Raw genomic sequence first — 26,527 nt, 5'->3', positions numbered from 1 at the left:
TATATACTTCACTCTGCATTTAACCTTATCATTTTGCTTTGTTTTTAGACTTCTAGTTCCTATAAGCTTTCCTTGTGGAATCTGTTCAACACATACAGGCTCTGGGAAAGTAGTTCTTGGTTTTTGTGGAAAGAAAATAATGTGAAAATAACATCGAGAAGTCACATGTAGTACCCAAAAAAGGCAGAGAGGGTATTTTAGTCTTAGGAAGGAGGGCAAAAGGATGGTGTAATATAATGCAAATTATCCAACAAGCATGTTCCATGTGCTTCTTCATCTTCATTCTTGTAGTTACAGCCTTCATCCAAATTTTGACTATTTACTTGTATAGTGATCCTCAAACTTTGAGGATTTTACCATATTTTTAAACATTATATAATTTTATATTTTAACGTCGTTACATTTTTAAACATTATTAAAGATCCCAAAGGGTTTTTGCTTATGTGAGTCTCATCTATAAATATCTGCCATATAGAAATGACAACTTAGAAATTAAAACATATTTATTTACTCACTTCAAAATGATAATCCCATTACATGTCAAATATTTTATGAAAAAATAACCATGCAATATTTTTAAACATGCATGAAAGCAGTAACATTGACATTTTGCAAGAGTGATTTCATAAAAGAAAGCTGAGTTCTCATATCTGATCCTGCATTCGATCTATTATAATATGGTTGACTTATATGAACAAAATTCAATGTCACACAAGGTATGCAGCTAGAAAATGAAAGATAATTTGAATAGTCTTTTCAGATAATCTTGAATATTCTTCTTTGATACTACACCAAGACTTGACAAGTGGTAGTTTCTTAATGATTAATTGCAATATGGATTCTGAAACCATATCAATCAATGTTGTACTCTGTAACATTAAAAGCCATTAGTTCATCTTATACTTTGATTGGATTGTTTATCCATTCATGGGTTAGTAATATTACCTGTTGGTCATTTAGAAAATATGCAGATTTCTGAATGTTGACACATTTCATTATGCAAAACCAAATTTTTAAATTGCAGTTGTTAATATCACCGACCTCATCAGAAAAGTCTTAAAGCATTAGGTGACTGTCAAGCTCGCAGTGACAGATATAAGTTTTCCAAAATACTAATTTTTCTTGAAAGCTCAAAATTTTATCACTAGCAATATATACTGTCAGTTGTGTTCCTTTAAGTGACAGGCACACATTTCATTTTTTAGAAAATGTCTGCCAAATTTCAAGTCTGATAATCATAATTTGTTAGTCATTCTTCCAAGTAAAATATAGTGTTCCATAGAAACAGTGGCTAAGTCAGCTCACAAATGTAAACAATGGCACAAGTGCAGAAGTGCTTTTCCCCAAGACAGCTATTATATTTTGGTATGCAGAAGAAGTGCTTGATGCATACTTCTTACATCATCCTACCAAATGTTAAAGAGACATGTACTCAAGGATTGAAATTTATTAAAAAAAAAAAAAATAGAGGCTGAGTGTCCATAATGGTAAAGAATACACTCAGTGAATACCAGAACTGTTTGGTATCACCTGTTTGCTTCCTGCAAAGAAGCCAGCTGTTTTCCCCCATGCTTTTGCAACATTGGTGCAAATGTCAATACAGTGAAAAGGAAAAATAATTTCTTAATATTATTATGAAAATTGACCTCATGAGCCCCCTGAAAATGTCAAGGAACCTATAGAAAATTTGCAGGCCGCACGTTGAGAACCACTCTACTTTTTCACAGCATCCTTGGCATTCTCCCAGCATTTGGATTTTTCATCAGAATAGTTGCAATAGTTGTCTTCTTTAAAAGTGTTTCCATTATGTGCTTTCTTAGTAATCCCTGAAGCATTAGTAGTTTCTTTCATAAAATTAAAAATCCTTTCACTATTGAACAGCCCTTAATAGACTCCCACCTTCCCCAATGATCAATTTATTGCTTTAGCCAAGCTAATTTACAGGGCGGTTGTTAATATGGCTTACCATCATCCTCTATCACCAAGTCATTTCTGAGGCACTCTCCCAGTTTGAATTTTCTACCTTCCTTCCTTTGATGTGACTATTTCAAAGGCAGCTCAAAACTCACTTTCTTCGGATTTCTTTCCAGATTAGCCCTTTTTAAGTTTTAAATTGTCCTATCATTGCAAATCCCCTTCCTAAACCTTTTATTTTTCCATCTCCCTTGCAAGCATCGCACAATTTAACTGTTTCAAGTTTTGATGTGTTGATTACTGGTTATGTATGTATTTTTATTATTTCTCTCAACTAGGTTAACACTTAGTTGAGGGCTAGTCAGTTAGTATCCAATGCAGCATTTTCAACAAACACAACACAATATATGCTGTTGTCATTATATTCACAGAAATGGCAGCACTACTAAAAATATCTGGAAAGCATATTCTTTCCAAAGTAATGTGCTGTGACACTCTATTTGGTGCAAGTCACAACAGGTTGAGACTCAATACAGTGAGCCAAAGAAGACAGAATGTCAAAATGAGAGATTTAATAATTGGTGTCAATAAAGAAAGGAGTGTGTATTACAAAGAAAAACCATTAATACATTCATTTATAATATTACTAATTAGTAGATTTCCTTAATGGGAATCACTTAAAGAAACAGTAATTTGATCTATAACTAAACATTGAATCCAGTATTGAGATAATTCCCATATCAAAATCCATATCCAATTCAAATTTTGACTTTAAACTTGCAAACTATACTATATAACCTGGTGGTTTAGCTGGGCTGGACATTATCTACATAAATACAATGTCCATTGTGGAACTCCCATTAATTCTGTTAATTTAGCAAAGGAAAATCAGAGACAATATTTAGAAGTCCTACAATGTCATAAAGCATAGGAATAACAATCAATATTTCTCTTTTGGTAAAAGGGCTACAAAGGGCTTAAGTAGGTAAAATATTGTTATCTGGATGTAATTTAATACTTCCACAAATCAAAAAATTATGATGTTAATATGAGTAATTTTAATACCTGATAGACAAATTGTTTTGATTTTTCTGTCAAACTTCCCTCTAATTCTAAGACTCTAACATCAAAAATCCCTCTAATTTTCAGACTCTAAAAGAAATAAGGATATGATTTTATTATCCAATAAAATTACGTAATGGAATTCAGTATACTATATTTCAGTTCATTTTAAAATTTCTTGTGTAATTTGCTATTTGAAAGCAGCATAGAAAATAATAGAATGCAGACAAACACTTATTTCCATACAATAAGGCTACTCAAAATATTAGTTTAAGTATGTATTTACCTTTCTGGCTCTTTTCTTTAAAACCTGAACAGTGGCTGGAACATGGTTTACACTCAAAAATTATCGCTGAATGAATCATAAGTAATTTCCAATAAGTAGAACAGAGGGAAGTTTATTCATTGTACCTTTCAAAGTAGTCATTCTAAAATACATCTCGGCCAGGCGCGGCAGCTCACTCCTATAATCCCAGCTCTTTGGGAGGCTGAGGCAGACGGATCACTTGAGATCAGGAGTGCAAGATCAGCCTGGCCAACATAGTGAAACCCCGTCTGTACTAAAAATACAAAAATTAGCCAGGCGTGGTGGTGCACACCTGTAGTCCCAGCTACCTGGGAGGCTGAGGCAGGAGAATCGCTTGAACTTGGGAGGCAGAGGTTGCAGAGAGCCAAGATAATGCCACTGCACTTCAGCCTGGGTGTCAGAGTGAGATTCCGTCCCCCCTAAAAACTAAACTAAAATAAAATAAACCTCACCCAAGTAACACAGCGAATGGAAAAACACATGTGAAACTCAACACACTGCTCTTGAACCACCATCACCAATCCTCCACCCTCCCCTCCAGTATTAGACAGACAGATGTGTAGGGCCTTAAATCTACATCTTTTGTTTCTGAACCTTGATAGCTTTTCTACGAGAGGTGATAGCTGATATTTTGGTTCACAGACTCCAAAGGAAAGATAATAGGGCCAACACTGTATTATTTTTTAAGAGAAAATGTCAAGAACGAAAAATGAAAATGTCAAAAGATAGGTTGATACACTGTATTACTTAAAGACTATTTTGTTGGGAGAACTGACCAAGTGATTTACTAACAGCTTTTACCAGACAGACTCGGGATTATAATGTAGATGAAAAAATAAATGGGAATTTATTTCACATTCACTCTATCCAGGCATTTGACAGATGAAAGAAAAAATGGAAAGACACAATTACAGTCTACAAAGATGAGGATCTTTTTTCAGATTTTCAAATTATAAAAAAATATATTTTTTTCTTGGGAATTGTTTTCAAATGCCCTACTTATCTATCTCTACGCTGATATTATTACATTAACTGCCTTTTGTTCCTGATCACATCTGCCTAAGGTAGAAACTGTAAGATTGTGTACATTTGATGTTCAACTGGGATACAGGCACAAAAGTTGGTGGAGAGTGATCCTTGATATATTCAGGTCACAAGAGATGTAGATCTCATTCATGAACCTTAGATATGATTAGGTTCTCTGGAGGCTCTTGAGGAAATGTTGTTCAGCCACTTTATTAACATTGCTTTATTCTGTAAACATTTATTGACTGCCTATTATGTGCCAGGCATTTACTTAGGTGCTGAATATATAAAGGTGAATGATAATGGTGAGTATTACTTCCCATTATGGAGAAGTCTGCAGTGGATAAAGAGTAATTAACTGAGTAAGAAAGTCGAAGAAATGTAGAAAAAAATAAATGTTCTCTATTGCTCAAGAAGGCATTTCACTGCATGCCTCTAAAGATCCAGTAATCATACCTATTTTTGATGGTTATTTGATGCATGTTAACTGATAATACTCTTTTGGATGAAGAACATGGAAGGCTTGAAGCCCTAGGCGACTCCCTTCTAAAAGTTCTTATTTTTTGGTATAGATGATCCATTAAATGTATTCTTTGAATCCCCCACTGTATAATTATAAATTCTGTCTTCCTGAACAAGGTAATGTCATACTCAAATTTTAGAGTAAAATATACTTAAACATAGATCCTGATGATTTTTAATGTGCTTTCATTACTAGCTCTATAAAGAAGATAGACCATATAACATTTCTTTCTGACTATATATTTTTCAGTGTTGTGACAATATAGCAAATTCTTTTAAGTAATTATTTCATAAATTATTTGTCATGTCAAGAAATAGGTGTTTGTTGTTCACTTGAGATAATTCAGTAATTTAATATTTTTCACATTTAATTAGTTGCAGAATTAATTGTAATTTTGGGGATAAAACATGAAAGACAATATTTGAGTTGTTTTCTGTTTGACTTCTCAAAACCTCATTTTCTTCTGCTGTGCCACATACATGCTGAGATCTCAAGTAATATTTGAGAATGATTTCTTGTTGTTATTTCCCTGAAGTTAGGTTTTACTTTCATGCTTTTGCAAAAACATACTCTGCTAGTGTTTTGGCAGAGCTATATGCTTTGTTTGACAATAATCTACAGTAATTTTCTTATTTCAAAATCCAATGCCTTTATTTCTAATTTTATGGTCTAATACTTTGTAAAGCAGTTCTTTTTCTCAATGTAAATTAAATTGGGTTATTCCATTTTTCTATCTTGATTATCTATTGAAGATATTTAAACGGACTGCATGAACTTTTTAATTCTTTTCAATAAGTAGAGGACTATTATACTTTATTTTAGTTTTAATTTAATTCTAATGATCAATCTTTTGTAGCAAGTCAATTGACTAAATAAGACAAAACCACTAAGATTCACTGAATCTGTGTATAGTGACAGCACTGTTGCATAAGTTTTCTTTCTATTCTCATTTTTTACCTACCCCAGAATTTAAGTTACTAGATTGAGATTTAGTACTATGCCAACAGCCCATGTTGAAAGACTCTCTAAGAAGCAACAATATGGAACACTCGCTGATTTTTCTGTAAATCTGTTACTGAGAACACAGATTGTTACATTATAGGGCATCTTTGGATAAGCTCATCTTTCTGATTGTAGGCCAAGAAATACTTGAGTTGAACAATTGCTTGTTTAATACTGGCTATGCGACCCTCTTTTCATTAGCTACCAGCAAATTTAGATGTGTAGTCATTTCAATCAAACTTTTAGTATCTTAAGATATAATATTTGTGCACTAACCTCATCCAGGCTTCATCTTAACTCTCCCTACTTTTAATCTTGCTTCCACATTCAGTTATTTTTGTTGTCGTTTTAACTGTGGTAAAATATACATAACATAAAATGTACGATCTTACCCAGTGTTAAGTGTACAGTCCAATTGTGTTAAGTACTTTCACGTTGTGCAGGCAATCTCCAGAACTCTTCTAATCTTGCAAAACTAAAAGTCTATGCCCATTAAATAACAAATCCCTGTTCCCCTTTCCTCCTGTCCCCTGGCAATCACCATTCTGCTTCCTGTCCCCATAAATTTGACTACTCCAGGTACATCATGAAAATGGAAACATACAGTATTTCTCTCTTTGTGTCTGGCTTATTTCACAAAGTATAATGTCTGAAGTGCATTCATGTTGTAGCATGTGTCTTAATTTCCTTGCTTTTTAAGGCTGAAGAGTATTCCATTGTATGTTAGATACCATGTTTTGTTAATCCATTCATCCATCAATGGACTTTGGGTTGCTTCTACCTTTTGATTATTTTGAATAATGCTGCTTTGAACATGAGGATACAAATATTTCTTGGAGACTCTGATTTCAATTATTTTAGGTATATACACAGGAGTGGAATTGCTGGATCATGTAGTAATTATATTTTTTAACTTTTTGAGGAACTTCCATACTTTGTTCTATAGTGGGTGCATCATTTTACAATCCCACAAACAGTGCACAAGCATTCTAATTTCTCCACATCCTTGCCAACACTTTTTTATTTCTGATTTTTTATAGTAGCTATTCTAATGGGTGTGAGATGGTATCTCATTGTGGTTTTGGTTTGAATTTCCCTAACAATTAGTGATGTAAACATCTTTTCATATGCTTATTGGCCCTTGGTATATCATCTTTGGAAAAATGTCTATTAAAGTTCTTTGTCCATTTTTAACAGGGTTGTCTTTTAAATTGTTGTTAACTCAAAGGAGTTTCTTATATATTCTGGATATCAACCCTGTAACAGATATAAGATTTGCAAATATTTTCTCCCATTCTGTGGGCTGCTGTGTTACTCTGTTTATATTGTCTTTTGATGAACAGAAGTTTTTAATTTTGATACAGTCCGATTTGTTTATTCTAATTTGTTTCCTGTGAGTTATTTTTACTTTCATTTAACTTCATAAGTATTTTATAAGCTACCTTAATCCCTTCCTAGGACAGAATATAGATAGATAGGTAGGTGGGTAGATAGATAGATAGATAGTAAAGTAACCACTCTGTCTTCAATATTAGGCATCCTGTCACTTACCTGTGATATCTTAATTTTCCCATTGTTATGAATGCTTTTCAAATTTATTAATGGCATGAATATAACAAATAGATCTTACACATCTGAACAAAAGCTATCCATAATTTCTGAATGTGGTGGCATGCACCTGTGGTCCCAGCTACTAAGGTTGAGGCTGCAGTAAACTATGATCACACCATTACACTCTAGCCTTGGCAACAGAGCAAAGCCCTGTATAAAAATAAAAATAAAAATCTATCCCTATGGGGAGAAAATTACCCATGTGTATAGCATTTTTGCATATCTTGTGACCAAGGCGCTGACTGGTCTTTGCTCCAGACAATCTTTTCAAAGATGGTTGTATGGCAAACAGCCTTAGAAGAAAAGACAAGTCTTTTTACAGCCTTGCCAGGTGTACTGTTTCCCCCTAGAGCAAAAGATAGGCAACCTTACAGCCCATTACAAAATATTCACATTCTCTAAACTCATATTTTTCTCATGTTGTACAACCTAGTGCATGTGAAGGTGTCACCTGAGCTTCCTTTCACCACCATCTGGGATCTATGGTTCAGAGAACCAGTAAAACAAACAAACAAACAAACAAACAAACAAAAAAACAACAAAAAAAACTCTGATTACTGTTATTGCTGTGAACAATAAACTGTCCTTTGTCTCTGACCCTGGAGGCTCATACCTTCTACCAGCTTCCACAAAACTGCTTCAAGCTAACTTGTTAGTTTGCAAGTAGGGAAAAAAAACTCAGACTCTTCACAGTGCTGGATAATGCATTATAAGAAATTTTTGTGAATATACTTGAAAGTCATTTAGCCTTATCTCCCACTCAGTGAGGAATTTATTCTACATGTCCTGACAGATGGCATTCTAAATATCATTTAAATGTTTCCAGTAAAAGGAAATTCTCCTGAAAGCCTGTTGCATCATTGGTTAGTAAGTCCCCCCTTATGTTGAACTGAGCTATTTGTAGCTTTATAACTGGTTTTTGCCTGGCCTCATCTGATATTACATAGAATAATTATTCTATATTCCATATGGAAGGGCATTGTATTTGAATATATTTACTGAGGCTGATATTATTTTACTCTGTAAACATATTTATTTCATTCCATATTCTTCACACACTATGTTTTCCAGATCACTCATTCTAGACAGCCTCCGATATGGTGATGATCTTCACAGATGCTCAGAACTATAGATGAATTCAAGGGACTATATGGTGAAGGCACAATTCAGTGAAAACATCACTTGTTATTTGAAAACAATGTGTTATATTGATTTAGCACAAAATTTTATGTGCAATTTTTGTAGCTCTATTATATTATCATATCATTTAGCTTGCAGTTAGTTAAAATATTCAGATTTTTTCCATATGATCAAACTCAAGCCATGATTATCTTTATAAAATGATTGTTTATAACATAAGATTTTTTATTTTTAAACAGTCCATATTATTTTAAATTTTGCTTACATCATCAGTGATATAAGTTCCTGTTGCAGTAAAATTTATGCCGTCTGAAAATTTTATCGACATCCTTTCAATTTCTTAATCTTAGTTCACTAATGAAAATAAGGTCCACAAAAAGTGTTAAGACATTTCATTAGATTCCTTATTTCATAATAACACAGATCATACTTACATAGCATTAATCAGTTATTCAATTGGTTATAATCTACGGAATGATGCTATTATCCAGCATAAATGTCACCATCTTATCCATAAAGTTATCATGATTCGCTGAAATTAAAACATTCCATGTTCCTAGCTTTCTCTAGATCTACCACCTATTTCTATTTTAAGAATATCAGCAAGTTATTAAAAGAATAAGAGGAGTGTTGTCTCGGGAGGATGAAACAATCGTTACTTTGCTAACAGCCAAGACAATGGTAACTAGATGGGCATCTTTGCCTAAAAAAGAAATTGAAAGAAAGAGAGAGAGAGAAAGGAAGGAAGGAAGGAAGGAAGGAAGGAAGGAAGGAAGGAAGGAAGGAAGGGAGGGAGGGAGGGAGGGAGGGAGAAAAAATAAATTTGTTCCCTAATCCCTAGTCTCATATAAAGCTAAAGTCTAAAGTACCTGGGGTAGTGATAGCAGACATTCACATTCTCAGCATCCAGGCAAAAATCCATAGCTTCTGATTGAGAAGTAGAAGCAAAACATATGTCTCTGGGGAAGAAGTCAGAAATTATCCTGTTCCCATAGCCACTGAAGGAAGGGTAAAGCATAAACCCTCTGCTTTGGGGAAGAGATAAAGAGAGATAGAAACCACTCTTGGGCCCGGGGAAGATACCAAGAGGAGTTCCGCTACCACTAGACAAGAAGCAGAAAACACTCTCTAAAATGAGACCAAGCACATATTCAATGCAGGTGTTGGCTGCTATAAGGAAGAGTCCCAGAATGAGGAGGAAAAGGAGAGAGAGGAATGGGACAGAGATAAAAAGCAAGAATTTTCCAAAATTAAAGGGAAAACAGTAAAATTCAAGTCCGAGAAGCTTAGAGAATTCTGAGGGAAGTAAAACAAAACAAAACAACAGCAACAACAAAAAATGGTACTGGAGGTGATAAACAGTACAATAGGGCAAAGAAAATAAACAAATGTTATAGGCTGGAAAGAAATAAATAAGTCATCTTTAGTTGCAGAAGATGTAATCATCTATTTAGAAAATCCCAAAGTATTTTTGGAAAAGCTTTTGGAACTAATAATTAAGCTTAGTAGTATGATGTAGCAGAACACAAGGTCAACATAAAAAATCAATTATCTTTCTATAAATTAGCAATGAACAATAAGAATTGAAATTTAAAAATCATTGCCAATTATAAGAGCAACAAAAAATATCAAATGTTTGGAATAAATCTAATGAAGTTTGTGTGAGATTTTCATGCTGAAAACTACAAAACATTGATGAAAGAAATTAAATAAAGCCTTAATTATGGAGAAAAGTGCTATATTTATTGATCAGATGACTCAATATTATTAAGATGTCAATAGATCTTAAAGTTTTCTATATACTTATCAAAATCCCAGCAGACATTTTAGCAATTAACAGGCTACTTTCTAAAACGTAAACAGAAAAGTACAGAATTTCAATAAGTCCAAACAATGTTAGAGGGGAAAAAAAAGAACAAAGTTGGGAGGACTTAAACTACCTGATTTAAAGATTTATTATAAATCTATAGTAGTCAAAACTGTTATAATGGCATAAGATAGACAAATAAATCACCGGAACAGAATATTCCATTCCGAAATTGACTCGCACAGATATGGTTAATTGATTTTTGATAATCATGTCAAGGTTATTCAATAGAGAAAGAATAGTCTTTACAATGAGTGGTGCTGGGAAAATTGCAGATTTATAAGCAAAATAAAATGTCTTTATCTTTACCTCACACCATAAACAAATTCAACTCCAATAGTTTATAACTGTTAAAACTATCAAACGTTTTGAAGAAAATATGAAAGAAATTCTTTGTCACCTTGGATTAAGCAAAGTTTTCTTAAATAGTATATTTTAAAGGTATAAACTATAAAAAGAAAAACAGTCGATAAGTTGGACATCATCAAAAATCTTCTGCTCTTCAAAAGAAACTATTGAGAATATTAAAAGACAAGCCACAGACTCAGAGAAAAATATTTGCAGTATATGCATCTTACAAAGAATTTGTATCCAGAGTACATAAAGAACTCTTACAACACAATAATAAGGAAACAAACTGCCCAGTTTTTTAAAATGGCAAAAGATTAACAAGAACTTCACAAAAGAATATATACAAATGGCCAATAATCACATGAAAAGATCCTCAACATCTTTAGTTACTAGGGAAATGCAAACTAAAGCCACAATGAGATACCATCTACACCTATCACAGTCGCTAAAACTTTAAACACAACACACGCATACATGCTGATCATACCAGTTCTGGCGACGATGCAAAGCAACTGGAACTTTCATGCATTGCTGGAGAGAATGCAGGATAGTACAACTGCTTTGGAAAGACGTTTAGGAGTTTCTCACGAAGTTGAGCATATGCTTAGAATAGGACCCAGTATTCTCACTCCCCCGTATTTTACCATAAGAAATGAAAGTTTATATCAAAAGATTTGTATATGAATGTCTACAGCAACAGAAACAACAGAGTGTTCATCAGTTGGTGAATGAATAAACAAATTGTGGAAATTGCTAATAGTTAAGCAGTAAAAGGAAGCAAACTATTGATACATACAATAATATGGATGAATCTCAAAACCATTATTCTAAGTGAAAGAAGCCGTACGCATAGGGTATATACTATATTATTCCATTTAAGTGATATTCTAGAGAAGGTAAAACTATAAATTTGGAAAATAGATCAGTAGTTGCCAGAAACTGGGCATAAGGGAAGAAAATTGATTAAAAAGGAAAATGAGAGAACTGTTTAGTACGGTTGTAAATTTCTGTATCTCTATTGTGTTGATGGCTATGTATTTGTCGAAACAGACCAAACTATATACTTTTAAAAAGTGAATACTACTGTATATAAATTATAACTCAATAAAACTGACTTAAATAAAAACATGTTAGAAAAAATTTAACTTTCTGAAAAGTATTATAGAACATGAATATAAACAATGAGAATATTGCCTTTAAAAACAAGCTGGGTTTAAAATGGTAATAATCACCATTAAAATTTACTTTTCAAAAGATTTCCCAAGGAATTTGAATGAAGTAAAAGGTGTCTAGAAGTTTTATTTAAATCATTAAAAATTTAATGTTATCTCCAGTGGTTTCAGACTAACAATACCTTAGAAATAAATATATTATTTCTTCTACATTCCATTAAAATATTTTCAACACTGAACCATTTATTAATTTTCATATATAGCAGAAGAAGAAATTGTACAAGATATTCTCTATTTACATTGTAATAAAATGGGAAATTAACAGTAAAAGTTATAAGAAAAAAATACCCTTTTGAAATTGAACAATGCTGTCCTAAATAATTCTTTAAAGAGGAATTAAAATCTATAATTAGAGACTGGGAGAAAAAACTATAATGAGAATAAAATATACTCTATCATTCTTAAGGATATGGTCAAAGCTAAAATTATTGTAAAAATTCAAACCTCTAAATGCTTTCTTTAAAAAGAAAACATAAATTTTCTATATGTCAAGAATAAGAGAAATAATAAAAATAAATTTCAGAGAGGACAAATATTGATTAATAAGTATAAAAACAAATGAATAAATCAAAAATAAAAGAGTAGAATTAATAGCTAAACCTAATATCAGTTTGATTGAAAAGACAAAATATAAAACCTCTAGCAACTTAATTTTAGTATACGATTTCATAAAAATCATAGCATTGTTTTTTAAATGAATTTTTTTATTTGTTCATTTCTCATCCTGGATGTAGTTTTATTTTATTATTCACTTTCTCAATCCTTGGCTTTAATATTCTGTATTAATTTTGATACCTTTCTTGAATCATTAATTAACCTAATTCATCAATACAAAAGATCAAAGGAAAGTCCACAAGATCATTTTGATAGATTCAAAGAATATTTTTAAAAATTATTTACTTCTGGTAACTCTTGGAAAATAACACATAGAATGATACTTCTTTTTTCTTAAATTGATCAATAATAATAATTATCAATGAAATATTGAAACACTCTTAGATCACCCTACTTATCTAAATTCTTTTTCTAAAAAATTTAGCCTATGTAGTAAGAGAAAAAAATAGTTATAAATACTGAAAAGCAGTAACCAAACATCATTATTTGCAGATGATGTAAATAAAATTAAATTATTGCGATATTAAGTTATAAGGGTACAAAATAAATATTTTAAAAAATACATGTTTAAATGCTATGCTATCAATAAGAGTTTGGAAAATATAATAGAAAAAAATCCCATACCTATTGTGCATACATGTAATGTTTCTCAAACCTTAATGTGCATACAGATCAACTAAGAATCTTGTTAAAATGTGATTCAGTAGGTTTGAGGTGGGAATCAAGATTTCACATTTTTAGTAAGCTCCCAGGTCCTGATGCTGATTATATTCATAGTAATATATTTATATATATTTATTCTATACATTTTATATAATTCTTAAGCTTTAAAATTCTACATGAGAATATATATGCAAATATGTGTGTGCATATACATAGATATGTGAATATAGACATATTGACATATATTCTCAAGCAGAATTTTCAAACTTAAGAATTAACAAGAAATTAGTAAAATTTCTGTTTTTCAAAAAAAGTTAAAATATTACAAGTAATTAGTAAAACTTCTATTAAAAAAAACTTTAAAATATTACTGGGAGACACAAAAGAATATTTGAATAAAGAAGAGAAATGCCACATTCCTGTATGGGAAGACAATAATATAAAAATGTCTATTCTTCCTAAATTTTAATCTAATGTCTTTAGTTTAATACCAATAAAAATCACCAAATGATCTTTTTGTAGCTGGAAGAAACAAAAATGATAAAGTTCAACAGGAAGAATAAATATGCCATATTAACTAACAAATATATTCACATAGAGGACATTAGGCAGTTGTTTCCCTTCTGGAAATTAAAATCTATTATAAAATAAAGATAATTAGAGCATTTTCTGTCACAGAATTAGGCAGATCAAAAGCATGGGCTGCAAAGCCCAGCCATAGACCCAAGTGTGCATATGAACTTAGTGTATAATAAACGTGGCATATCAAATCACGAGAGAAGGATGGATTATTTATCAAGCGAATTGGGAAACCTGAGATAATTACCAAAATAGACTTATATTCGAGCCTCACCAGTGTACAAATTTAGGGCTTAATAAAATAAGCACACACACACACAAACACACACACAAGCATCAAATCATGTGAACTTTAATAAAAAAGATAAATTTTAAAGTATCCACAAATAGAAATCATAAAAAGCACAAGATTTACCACAGGTAACAAATTTGTTTTAAAAATAAACTTTCATCTACTATAATATATATTATTTTACAGGATCCCATTGTTTTAGAATGGGGTGAATCAATGGAGTAGGCAATCATTGCCCATTACTAACTCCTTTTCTTCTGACAAAAATTCAATGACGTCTATCATTTAGCTAGTCTCTAACATGGTTCTTGTTTTTTACCAAAAGCCCTATCAGCATAGCTAAATCAGAGTTTTTTCCTCTGTGATAAAATCAGACCAATCAGCTCTGAGATTGCTCTCTGATTACAATTGTAGCTTTTTTTTTTCACTGTAACTGCAGTGAGATTGTCCATTTTGGTCACAGGCTGCCTCCTGCAGCTTTCCAAATGGCATCAAATGACAAATGATTAAGAACTTTTCAAAAGACAGATCATCATTTCCCCTACAAGTTGCACACGACATAAAATATATCTTTAAAAGGGTATGTCATTTTAGAAAGCATCGATAAATTAATGAAAGTATAAAAGCTAGGCTTTACAACTGCCACTAGCATTTCCTTGCCAAATATCTAATTGCCAAATATCTAACAGGGGCGTACGATAAGCACACAGTGAATGCTGCAATAATTATAAAAGTCAAAAATAATAAATTGCCAAATAAAATATTTCATCTCAAATTACCAAATATTCTTTTATAATTACACTTTCAGAGTAGAGACTGGGTCTGTGTCTTCCTTCGGTCCCTCTTATGAAGCCGCGAATCATGTGGTTTAGGGCAGAGTGGTGTTATGATTAAAAGAACCTAGTCCGTCTAGCAATAGTGATTTCTAAACTCATGTCCTCTACTTGCATTTCTTCAACACCATACGGAGGAATTATAATTACAAGTAATTTTTTTTAAATTCCTATCTTTTTATAAATCACACTGTAATGGTTCCGATAGTGTCAACCTCACCAGCCCTCACTACTCACAAAAATCTTCTCTGCCTACATCCAAAGCAACTCTGATGCCTTCTCTTCTCTCTCCTCTCTCTCTTTTGATAAGCTCTTCCTTCACTACCCCTCCTTCCCAGCACACCTCATCCTTGTCTCCAATCTAATCTACTTTTGTCAGAAGAACTTGTCTGACAGAGCAAGATTCTTGGAGAATAGCTCGGCAAAGCAAAAACATTACATCATAGGCAAAAAGATGCCAAAGGCTGGAAACATCCATTCAGTAAGGATTTTGTCCCATCAAATTTGTAGATGCTAACTAAACATGCATGAGTGAATAAGTGAATAAAGTAATAGGGAGTACACCTCATAGACTTGTGGATGAAATAAATAAATAAATAAATAAATAAATAAATAAATAAATAAATAAAAAGTAATAGGGAAGAATTACCTATCCTGTGGAAGAAAGTTGTCAGAATCAGAAAACCCAGTCCCTGGACAAAGCTCTGCCCTCAGCTACTCTGACTTACCTTTACAAAATTGCTTCTATAGGGACAAAATATATAAACATGATTTTCAAACATTCTCTTTTTCTGAAGTAATAAAAAATATTCATGGTAAATATTAGTATTATAGTTTTGTCTTGATATTAAATGAACCCATGTGATCATTTTAGCATTTCCAACATTTTAATCAAAACACACCAAAGCAAACGATCTGTGTTCTTGAGGGATTAATGTATTCATTTGCAAAAATCCTTGTCATAGAGTACAGTAAAACCTCATTAACTCAGACCCGTCTAATTCAGAAATCACCATAGGAAAGGCAGTGTGATATAATACAATGCTCTGTGGCTAGACATGGAGAACCAATAAACTTGAGACAGCTCTTTAACTAGTTATGCATGATTTTAGAAAGTTCCCTCTTCCTCTATTTTCTGCTGATTTGTGTTTGAAGTGAGCTAAGTTATACAGTCGATCCATCTCATCATCATACGATTCTATGATTATCCATAGGCCAGACAGATTTTTTTTCTACTTTATTCTTTTTATATGCAGTGTTTCTGGGAATTGAATTATTTTCGTCTGCATGTTTTTAATGTGGAATACCTGAAGAGCCCTGAGGGGTCACACAAGTTTCCTAAATTTGTGCAATTATGATTATATGCATTTTTCTGGACAGAGGTTCAGACTTTTTATCTGGTTCCCGAAAGCACTGTATACCTCTCAAAGAAAGGTTAAGAACCACTTACTTTAATAATGAACTAATTCCAAGTGATTCCCATCAACTTGTAAAAATAGGCTCACAAAATGTTGCTTAATAATCATGCGTTGGTTCTGTAACATTCTGTAGCCCACACTGATAAATACAGTAGAAGCTACATTTCGAACTTTCACTAATGGCTGGGTCCCCATTTGGTGATAGGGCATGGACTGCATCCAGCTAGTTGACCCTGTTATATCAAACACCTTGAGCAATACCTACCCATAATAGGCTCTCAATGAAGCAAGGAAGAGAAAGGTCTACCCCTTTATCTCTAGGAGAAGAAGGCAGCTAGGGAGATCATTTCACATCTAGGTTTGGATTGAGATTCCAGAACTCTGTGAGATAATGGAATAGTCAGCAGGTAAGGACAGTTAGTTCATCTTACCCACAAGTCAAGCCTTGTCATTTCAGTCAAGAAAAAACAGAGGTCCAAAGTGAGGAAAGGCCTTAACAAAAGAGTCAAGACCAAGACTAGATCCCTTAACCAACGGTACAGGTCTTCTCTTACACCCAGCTGGGAGAAAACACAGAACCTAATTATGGAATTCAAATGAACATGTCACCCAAATTCCAGTTCCTCTTTTTTTTTTTTTTTTTAAGACGAAGTCTCGCTCTTGTCCCCCAGGCTGGAGTGCAGTGGCACGATCTCACTGCAACCTCTGCCTCCCTGGTTCAAGCAATTCTCCTGCTTCAGCCTCCCGAGTAGCTGAGATTACAGGCGCCTGCCACCATGCCTGGCTAATTTTTGTATTTTTTAGTAGAGACAGGGTTTCACCATGTTGGCTAGGCTGTTCTTGAACTTGTGACCTCAGGTGATCTACCCACTTCGGCCTCCCAAAGTGCTGGGATTACAGGCATGAGCCACCGCACCCAGCCTCCAGTTCCTTTTTTTTTTTTTAACTGAAATTCAGCAACTAACAATCTCTTTCTTCATTAAAAGTAGACATACCATAAATAACCTGCTTTTTCCCTGATTTATTGAAATAAAAATTCATTTAAAAACAAATAAAATAGCACCATGTCTTATATGTAACATAAGTTGAATTCAAATTCTTTGCCATTGTCATATCTGTAAAAATATCCAGTCCCATAAATAAAATTTCTTTGATAATGCAAACTTAATTAGTTTTTCAATAATGCTTGTTTATTTGTCTTAATTGCCAATTACGGGGGGTGGGGAAGGGCTCCTTTCACTAGTATCTTTAAAAACACATAGTATATAAAATTGAATGCCTGTGATTTCATTCCATTGCACTTGTGGTAATTGTCTTTTAAAACCCAAATAACATTTGCATTTCTTTTACCTTTTTACAGGAGCATTGTTTTAAACCCAGCCTATTTCCGGAATCATCTTCGTCAAGCGACAGTGTTTAGATGTCTGGAGAGGTATTCAGAGGCTGCCCGGTATGTTTGTTTTAACTTTTGTGAGGATTTATATCAAGTTAAATTAATTTTATTCTCAAATTCTGGTAATAGCATAACAGAACTCTCCATTTCTCTCATGGAATATGATTTTATCCAAATTATTGTCTATCAACGTCAAACCAGCAATTATTGACTATCTTTCTCTTTAATTAAAGCTATTCCATGTTCATAGCTCTTAACAAAATTCAAACTTTCCAGCCATGAGGTCACTGATGATGATGGAAAAACTTGCATAAAGTAATAGAAATGCGCTTGACCTCTTGCTCTCGGGGATGTTCTCGTCCAGATTGTAATGACACATTTCTATAACTATCTCTTGAGCACTGGAGAGGAAATCCAATCACGTGAAAAAGATCCTAGAAACCCATTTCTGGAGCAGATGGCATCAGTTAAATAACACCAAGTTTGCTAGAGATGTCCCAGAGTATTTTTTTCTTGGACTCCAATGTATTTTTTAAAAACCTAGTGAAGCTTCCCCTAATATTTGCATCCCAGAACTTAGACTGTGGCAAAGAATTGCAAGAGTTGTGCAACAGCCTCAATGCTACACTCAGAATTCCTTCTTGCCTGTGACAACCCAGGCTTTTTTCCTTCCTGGATTAGCTCACAAGACTCCTCTTCTGTTCCATGAGCTCTCTCAAATAATTTTCCTTATTTCCTAATGTAGATGTGCCTGTTATTTCTTCCTCATCCACTTTACCGCCCCAGGAATCTAGCAGGAAAATGTGGCTGGTTTCTAGATTTACTCCAAGCACAACTTCTAAGGATAAATCTGCAGGAATCGAGATGGGGTGCCTAGGTTGCAGGTGACTACTGTCTAGAACATTTTTAAATAATACTATCTTTGACATTGGAAGCAAGAGTTTGAGTGTATAATAAAATGGCTTCATAAAATTGACACTGTGTTAAGCCTGTGTCCCAGCACTTTGGGAGGCCGAGGCAGGTGGATCACCTGAGGTCGGGAGTTTGAGACCAGCCTGACCAACAGGAAGAAACCCTGTCTCTACTGAAAACACAAAAAATTAGCCTGGCATGGTGGTACATGCCTGTAATCCCAGCTAGTCAGGAGGTTGAGGTAGGAGAATCGCTTGAACCCAGGAGATAGAGGTTACGGTGAGCCGAGATCGCGCCATTGCACTCCAGCCTGGGCAACAAGAGCGAAACTCCGTCTCAAAAAAAAAAAAAAAAAAAATTGACACTGTGAGGTTTACGTGAATTCCATGTTTGTAAGATGTTCCCAGGAGTTGCCTGAACTCAATTAAATAGATATGGAAAGCAGAGTTCATCTCAATTGTTCTCACTTTGCAGTCGACCAACCAAAATGCCACAACATCTTTTTATCTGTGTGAAGGTCCACTTTGAACAGTTTTTAAAAGGTCTTTATCACTCTCTTTTTTGCATATTTCCCCCTCTACTATTTCTGCAATGTGTTTTATCTAAGGTACTCACACATTACTTCTTCCTACTTTTTATTTACTCCACTGAAATGTCTCTGTGGCTCACTTTCTGACCACACATTTCCTCGCAGTATGAATGAGAGAGAATCTAAGAGATGATAATAAGTGTCCTTCTGTTTCACATTTAAATAAACAGGTTTTAATAAAGGTCACTAGCTACAAATGAAGCTAGTAAGTTCAGCATTAGCAGGTAACAGCCATCTGCAAAATAGCCTCCATTAAGAGGTGGTTTATTGATACATCTTGAATCCAACTGAAAGATCAATAGAAGGCTAGACACAATTTCAGCACTAGATTTCAACTAGTAAAAGAATGCTAGTGGTGTGCTTACACAGACTCTAAAGATCAAATTGTTAAATATTCAGGAATTTGGAGCGAGCTAGTTGCTAAACTGTAGGAGAAATTAGCAATGCTGGGAGAAGCTACACTGTTGAAATTGCAAATGTTACAAATCCAGGCTTTTTTTTACTTTTAGGAGAGCCAGGTTACCAGCATACCATTGGCTATAACATAATTGTATCAAGCCTGTTGGAGCCAAAGTAATGACATAAATTTTTCGTGGGTCCCAAAACAAACAAGAACTTAAAAATTTGGAATTTATCAATATTTGCCCTGTGAAATTGGCACAGACTCTTCTACTGCCCTTGTCATGTATACTGAATTAGGTATATCTGCAGTGAAATAGGCATATCTGCTTAATATCATTTGATGACTCACCTGATAATGCTTCTTGAGAAAATTCCTGGTAATTCTTGGTTATGCTGGTGTGCAGTTTCTATAGAGACGCAATACAATTACTGTCAGGTACAAGTATTTTTCACCTTGGTTTCTTTAGCAATTATAGCCTTCAATATACAGTATAAGGTCATTCCCCCCAAGAGAAAGGATGCTATGAACTGTGAACATAAATATCGTAGTGTATCTTAGCAGCTAGATTTCTAATGTAAATCAACATATATAAAGTGATATATACAGCTTTTTTTTTTTTTTTTTTTTTTTTGAGACAGTCTTTTTCTGCTGCCCAGGCTGGAGTACAGTGGCACAGTCTCAGCGCTCACTGTAACCTCCACCTCTCAGGTTCAAGCAATTCTCCTCCCTCAGCCTCCTGAGTAGCTGGGTCTATAGGCACACACCACCACACCCAGCTAATTTCTGTATTGTTAGTCTAGATGGGGTTTCACTGTGTTGGCCAGACTGGTCTCAAACTCCTGACCTCGGGTGATTGCTGGCATTGGCCTCACAAAGTGCTGGGATTACAGATGTGAGACACTGCACCTGGCTTACAGCATTTATGTTTATCAATCAATCTATTGGAGATTTGAGTAGTTTGATTCAGGCCTCTTACAAGTATTTTATGTCAGAATTCATTGGTAAAGACAACACATCAAGGTTATTTCCTGTAGCATGCTACGCAGTCATGTTTCTTTGATTGAGAGGCACCTACCACATATGAAAAAAATGCCATTATTATGTGACTTAGGAGATCCTAAAACCATAATTCCAAAGGAAATGCATCAGCCCATATCTTATCCAAGATAAGGGTATATATAACCAGTCCCTGGAAATTAGAATGTCTTAGGTTTTCTGAGCCTAACCATCATCACCCATGACGGGATTTCTAGTAAATAGGCCAGAATGATTCCCAGAACAGCCTCATTTAAAAAGCCCAAACTCTCAACAAGAGAGGCTGGAGGAAATGCTACTCCCCGTGGTTGGAGGGAAGATATCAGGTTTACAATGGACAGATTTTTTTATTTTACAGGTCAATATCCTTTCAGTAACATTCTACCAGAAGAAAGTGTAAGAATACATAAATTATAGAAATTGAACAAAAATGGAGATATTTTATTATGGTTTAGGCTCTGCAGGGATGCTAGTCACATTGCGGAGATGGCTGGCACTGGTTAAATTGATAAAATCACATTTTCAGACCACAAACTAAGTTAAGATGGCTCTAACCCCCGTTACCAAGAACAAGCCACCTTGTGAAGCCTTAACTGAAATAGAAAGTTGCAAAGCTTTTTAACATCTTTCTGTTTCAATGCATACAAAAAATCTGTGTTGACATAGAATGAATGTCATCACTCAAATCTGCCTCTCCTCCCCCAGCACTCATACTTACACACACACACACACACACACACACACACACACACCATTTGGGACTACCTTCATGAGAAGAAAATATTCAAAGACATAAAATCAAAGAAAAGCCAAGACTGTTTTGTGAAGACAGCTAATGACTTTTGGCAATACAGATATCATGGTGTCTTTTATCTCTTTGTGCTCAATGACTAGCACAAGGTCTAAAATATGCCAAGCACCAGTTAGGGGGTTGTGAATTAAATTAGCAGGTTTTTGAGTCTGTGGTACTATGTGGTTGATAACCATTCAGCTATATCAATAAGATATTACATAAAATTCTTTTTAGAACCCTGATTGAAAGATAAATATGAGAACTGTGCTCATAGTAGTGGAGATTATGGGATAGCATGATGACTTCTAAATTGAAAATACATAGGCAAAAAAACCATATAACATTGCACAGGGTCTTTATTTAAAACCACATTGTGTAAGAAGCAGCAAACAGAAGGTAAAACTAAAGAAAAAATGCAACAAAGTCTCTTTAATGCATCATTGATAAAGAATTTTCTGCTGGGTGCAGTGGCTCACGCCTGTAATCCCAGCACTTTGGGAGGCCAAGGTGGGCAGATCACCTGAGGCCAAGAGTTCGAGAGCAGCCTGGCCAACATGGTGCAACCCCGTCTCTACTAAAAATACAAAAATTAGCCAGGCATGCTGGCAGGCACCTGTAATCCCAGCTACTTGGGAGGCTGAGGCTGGAGAATCACTTGAACCCAGGAGGCGGGGGTTGCAGTGAGCGGAGATCGTGCCATTGCAGTCCAGCCTGGGCGATGAGAGTGAAACTCTGTCTCAAAAAAAAAAAGAAAAGAAAAAAGAAAAAAGAATTTTCTGTGTATTTCTACATGCATGGGCTAGATAAGGGATACAAAAACAGGAATAACACATTCAAATGCTTATAAAGCCCAGGCAGATGATGTGTGTATCAGACCAATTAAAAGATAAAATATGTTCTGCGAACTACAGTGAGCTGGAGACCACTCACTAAAGTGACCATAAAATTAATCTTTCAAACTAGATACCTGTGATAGTGAAAGTGGACACTATTAAGAATTATGCCAGGAAAACAGGTATAAACCAGGACTTTCACAAGCACACTGGCCATATCATCACCCTACCACTGGCCCTTCCAAAGAGAGTGGCCATCACTCAAGTCCAACTAATGTTGCTCTATGGGAATGTAGGTTCAACTTTGCAGATTTTTTGAATCTTCAAGAGATAGTATTAATATAACTTCAGAGCATTCCAATAAATTTATTTACTTTTTAAAATATTTTCAACTTTCATTTTAGATTCATGGGATACATGTGCGGGTTTATTACATGAGTATATTACATGACACTGAGGTTTGGGATGCAAATGGCCCTGTTACCCAGGTAGTGAGCATAGTACCCAGTTGGTAGTTTATCCACACTTACGCCCCTCCCTCTCTCCCCACTTTAGCAGTACCCAATGTTTATTGTTTCTATCTTTATGTCCATAAGTACCCAAAGTTTAGCTCCTACTTATAAGTGAGAACATGCAGTACTTGGTTTTCTATTCCTATGTTAATTTACACTTAGGATAATGGCCTCCAGCAGCATCCATGTTGCTGTAAAGAACATGGTTTCATTCTTTATATGGCTGTGTCGTAATCCATGATGTATATGTACCACATTTTCTTTATCCAATCCACTGGTGTTGGACATCAAGGTTAAGTCCTTGTCTTTACTACTGTGGATAGTGCTATAATGAACATACAAGTGTATGTGTCTTTTTGGTGGAATGGTTTGTTTTCCTTTGGGTATACACCAAGAAATGGGATTGCTGAGTTGAATGGTGGCTCTGTTTTAAGTTCTTTTGAGGCGGGAAATTAAAGAAAAACAAAATTAAAAAGAAAGAGAAATAAGCTTTCCTGTATTAGGCTGACTTGTCCCAGAGGCAGCAACAGGCACAGCCCAGACCCAGGAAAAGTCTTGATAATACTATCTAATGTGCTCTGGAGACTCTCCCAGCACTCCCTCAGCATAGGGAGAAGAAAAACAAATTTTCCTTTGTTTTATGGAATGAGTTTATAGATTCCTGTTCTCTGTAACTAGTGACTTCAAGTATTCTGTTTTATTTAAGCAGTAGAATGAAGGTCATGAGCCTCTGAGCAGGCCTGAGTTACAGCTACCTGGGTGCCATAGTGAAGGTTATGGGATAAGCCCGTGCCTAGGCAAACCAAGATAATGGACATCTGGGTTGCATAGCAACAGTCATGTGCAATCCTGAGTTATGAACCTGTTACAATTTGATTAACTGTCTTTGTCCCGCCTCTGTATCCCTGCTTTCAGGCCACTGTAAGCTTGCTTCAAGCTAGCCCACCCCCTTTTGTAAAGTGTGTATAAAAGTCAAGTGCTGTCTTTGTTCTGGGCCCAGTCTTTGGACGTTGAGTCTGCTGGGTCTGAGTGCACTCAATAATAAAGATATCCTCCTGTATACATCCCAAGGTCTCTCTCTGGTCCTCCTGATTCTGCAACACTTTGAGAAGTCTCCAAACTGCTTTCAACAATGGCTGAACTAATTTGCATTCCCACCAAGAGTGGATAAGCATTCTCTTTTCTCTGCAGCCTCACAAGCATCTATTATTTTTTGACTTTTTAGTAACAACCTTTCCAACTGATGTGAAATGGCATCTCATTGTGGTTTTGATTTGCATCTCTCTGATTATTAGCTATGTTGAGCATTTTTTTATATTTGTTAGCCATTTGTATGTCTTCCTTTGAGAAGTGTCTGTTCATGTTCTTTGCCTAATTTTTAATGGTTTTTTATTGTGGTTTGCTTGTTTTTTGCTTAAGTTCCTTATAGATTCTGGATATTAGACCTTGTCAGATGCTTAATTGGGAAATATTTTCTCCCATTTTGTAGGTTGCCTGTTTACACTGTTGATGGTTTATTTTGTTGTGCAGAAGCTCTTTAGTTTAATTAGGCCCTACTTGTCAATTATTATGTTTTGAGGACACTGCCATAAACTCTTTGCCAAGGCCAATGTCTAGAATGGTAGGTATATCCTAGGTTTTCTTCCAAGATTTTTATAGTTTGAGGTTTTATATTTAAATCTTTAATCCATCTTGAGATAATTTTTGTGTATGGTGAAAGGTAGTGGTCCAGTTTCATTCTTCTGCATATGGCTAGCCAGCTGTCCTAGCATCATTTATTGAATATGAAGTCCTTTCCCCATTCCTTATTTTTGTTAACTTTGTCAAAGATCAGATGATGTTAGGGGTGCAGCTTTATTTCTGGATTCTCTGTTCTGTTCTGTAGGTCTCTGTATATGTTTTTGTACCAGTACTATGCTGTTTTGGTTACTGCAGCCTTATGGTATAGTCTGAAGTCAGGTAATGTGATGCCTCTAGCTTTGTTCTTTTTGCTTAGGGATTACTTTGGCTATTTGGGCTCTTTCTTGGTTTCATATGAATTTTAGAATATTTTTTCCAATGCTGTGAAAAATGACATTGGTAGTTTGATAGGAATAGTGTTGAATCTGTAGATTGCTTTGGGCAATACGGCCATTTTAATGATATTAATTCTGCAAATCCATTAGCCTGGCATGTTTTTCCATTTATTTGTGCCATCTATGATTTATCTCAGTAGTGTTTTATAGTTCTCCTTTCATCTCCTTAGTTAGCTGTGTTCCTAGGTATTTCATTTTTGTATGTGTGGTTATTGTAAATGAGACTGCATTCTTGATTTGACTCTCAGCTTGAACATTATTGGTGTATAAAAATGCCAGGCATGGTGACTCATGTCTGTAATCCCGGAATTTTAAGAAGCTGAAATGGGAGGATCACTCAAGGCCAGGAGTTTGAGACTAGCCTGGGCAACACAGCAAGACTCTGTTTCTGAAGAAAAAACAAACTTTTTTTTTTAATTAGCTGGGCATGGTGGCACACACGTGTAGTACTAGCTACTCAGTAGGCTAAGGCAGGAAGATCGCTTAAGCCCAGGAGTTCGAGGCTGGAGTGAACTATGATCATGCCACTGCACTCCATCCTAGAGTTCAGACTCTGTCTCCTAGTGAGACCCTGTCTCTAAAAACATCAATAAATAAATAAAAAGGAAAAAAAATGCTACTGATTTGTGTACACTTATTTTGTATCCCAAAACTTTACTGAAGTCATTTATCAGTTCTAGGAGCCTTTTGGTAGTCTTCTAGCATAGAATCATATTGTCTGTGAAAAGAGATAATCGGACTTCTTTTTTTTCTGTTTGTATGCTTTTTATTTCTTTCTTTTGCCTAAGTTTGCCGGCTAGGACTTGCAGTACGATGTTGAATAAGAGCTGGCATACTTGTTTCTTCCTTTTCTTAAGGGGAATGCTTCCAGCTTTTGCCCATTTAGTAGGTTGCTGGCTGGTCTACGGCCATACCACCCTGAATGCACCTGATCTCATAAGTATGATGTTGGCTCCAGGTTTGTCATAGACGGCTTTTATTATTTGGAGGTATGTTTCTTCAATGCCTAGTTTGCTGAGGGTTTTTGTCATGAAGGGAATGTTGGATTTTATTGGAAGCTTTTTCTGTGTCTATTTAGATGATCATATGGTTTTTATTTTTAATTCTGTTTATGTGATGAATCACATTTATTGATTCACCTATGTTGAATCAACCTTGCACCCCAGGAATGAAGCTTACTTTATTATGGTGAATTAACTTTTTGATGTGCTGCTGGATTCAGTTTGCCTGTATTTTGTTGATTTTGTGCCTGTAGTTTTCCTTTTTCGTTGTGTCTTTGCCAGATTTTGGTATCAGGATGATGCTGGTTTTGTAGAATAACTTAGAGAGAAGTCCCTCCTCCTTGATTTTTTTTGGAATAGTTTTAGTAGTATTGCTACCAGCTCTTCTTTGTATATTTGGTAGAATTTGGGTGTGAATCCATCTGGTCCAGGTCTTTTTTTGGTTGGTAGGTTTTTTATTACTGATTCAACTTTGGAACTCGATATTGGTCTGTCTAGGGGAGTTGGGTTTCGAGGATTCAGGTGCTGGCTGTAATGGGGAGGGGC

The 26,527-nt window shown here is 34.8% G+C and overlaps 1 protein-coding gene across 2 annotated transcripts in view; it reads left to right on the top strand.

Annotated features, from left to right (window-relative positions):
• The window catches only part of SPATA16 (spermatogenesis associated 16), a 251,790-nt gene that overhangs the window by 103,785 nt on the left and 121,478 nt on the right, over positions 1-26,527 (top strand). For both annotated transcript variants that reach the window (NM_001246421.1, XM_016939979.4), the window contains 1 exon segment: positions 17,796-17,885. In NM_001246421.1, coding sequence (NP_001233350.1) covers positions 17,796-17,885 — 90 coding nt within the window.

This window comes from Pan troglodytes, chromosome 2 (assembly GCF_028858775.2).
Source record: "Pan troglodytes isolate AG18354 chromosome 2, NHGRI_mPanTro3-v2.0_pri, whole genome shotgun sequence".
Lineage (NCBI taxonomy): Eukaryota > Metazoa > Chordata > Mammalia > Primates > Hominidae > Pan > Pan troglodytes.
This window is presented reverse-complemented; position numbering and strand designations above follow the sequence as displayed.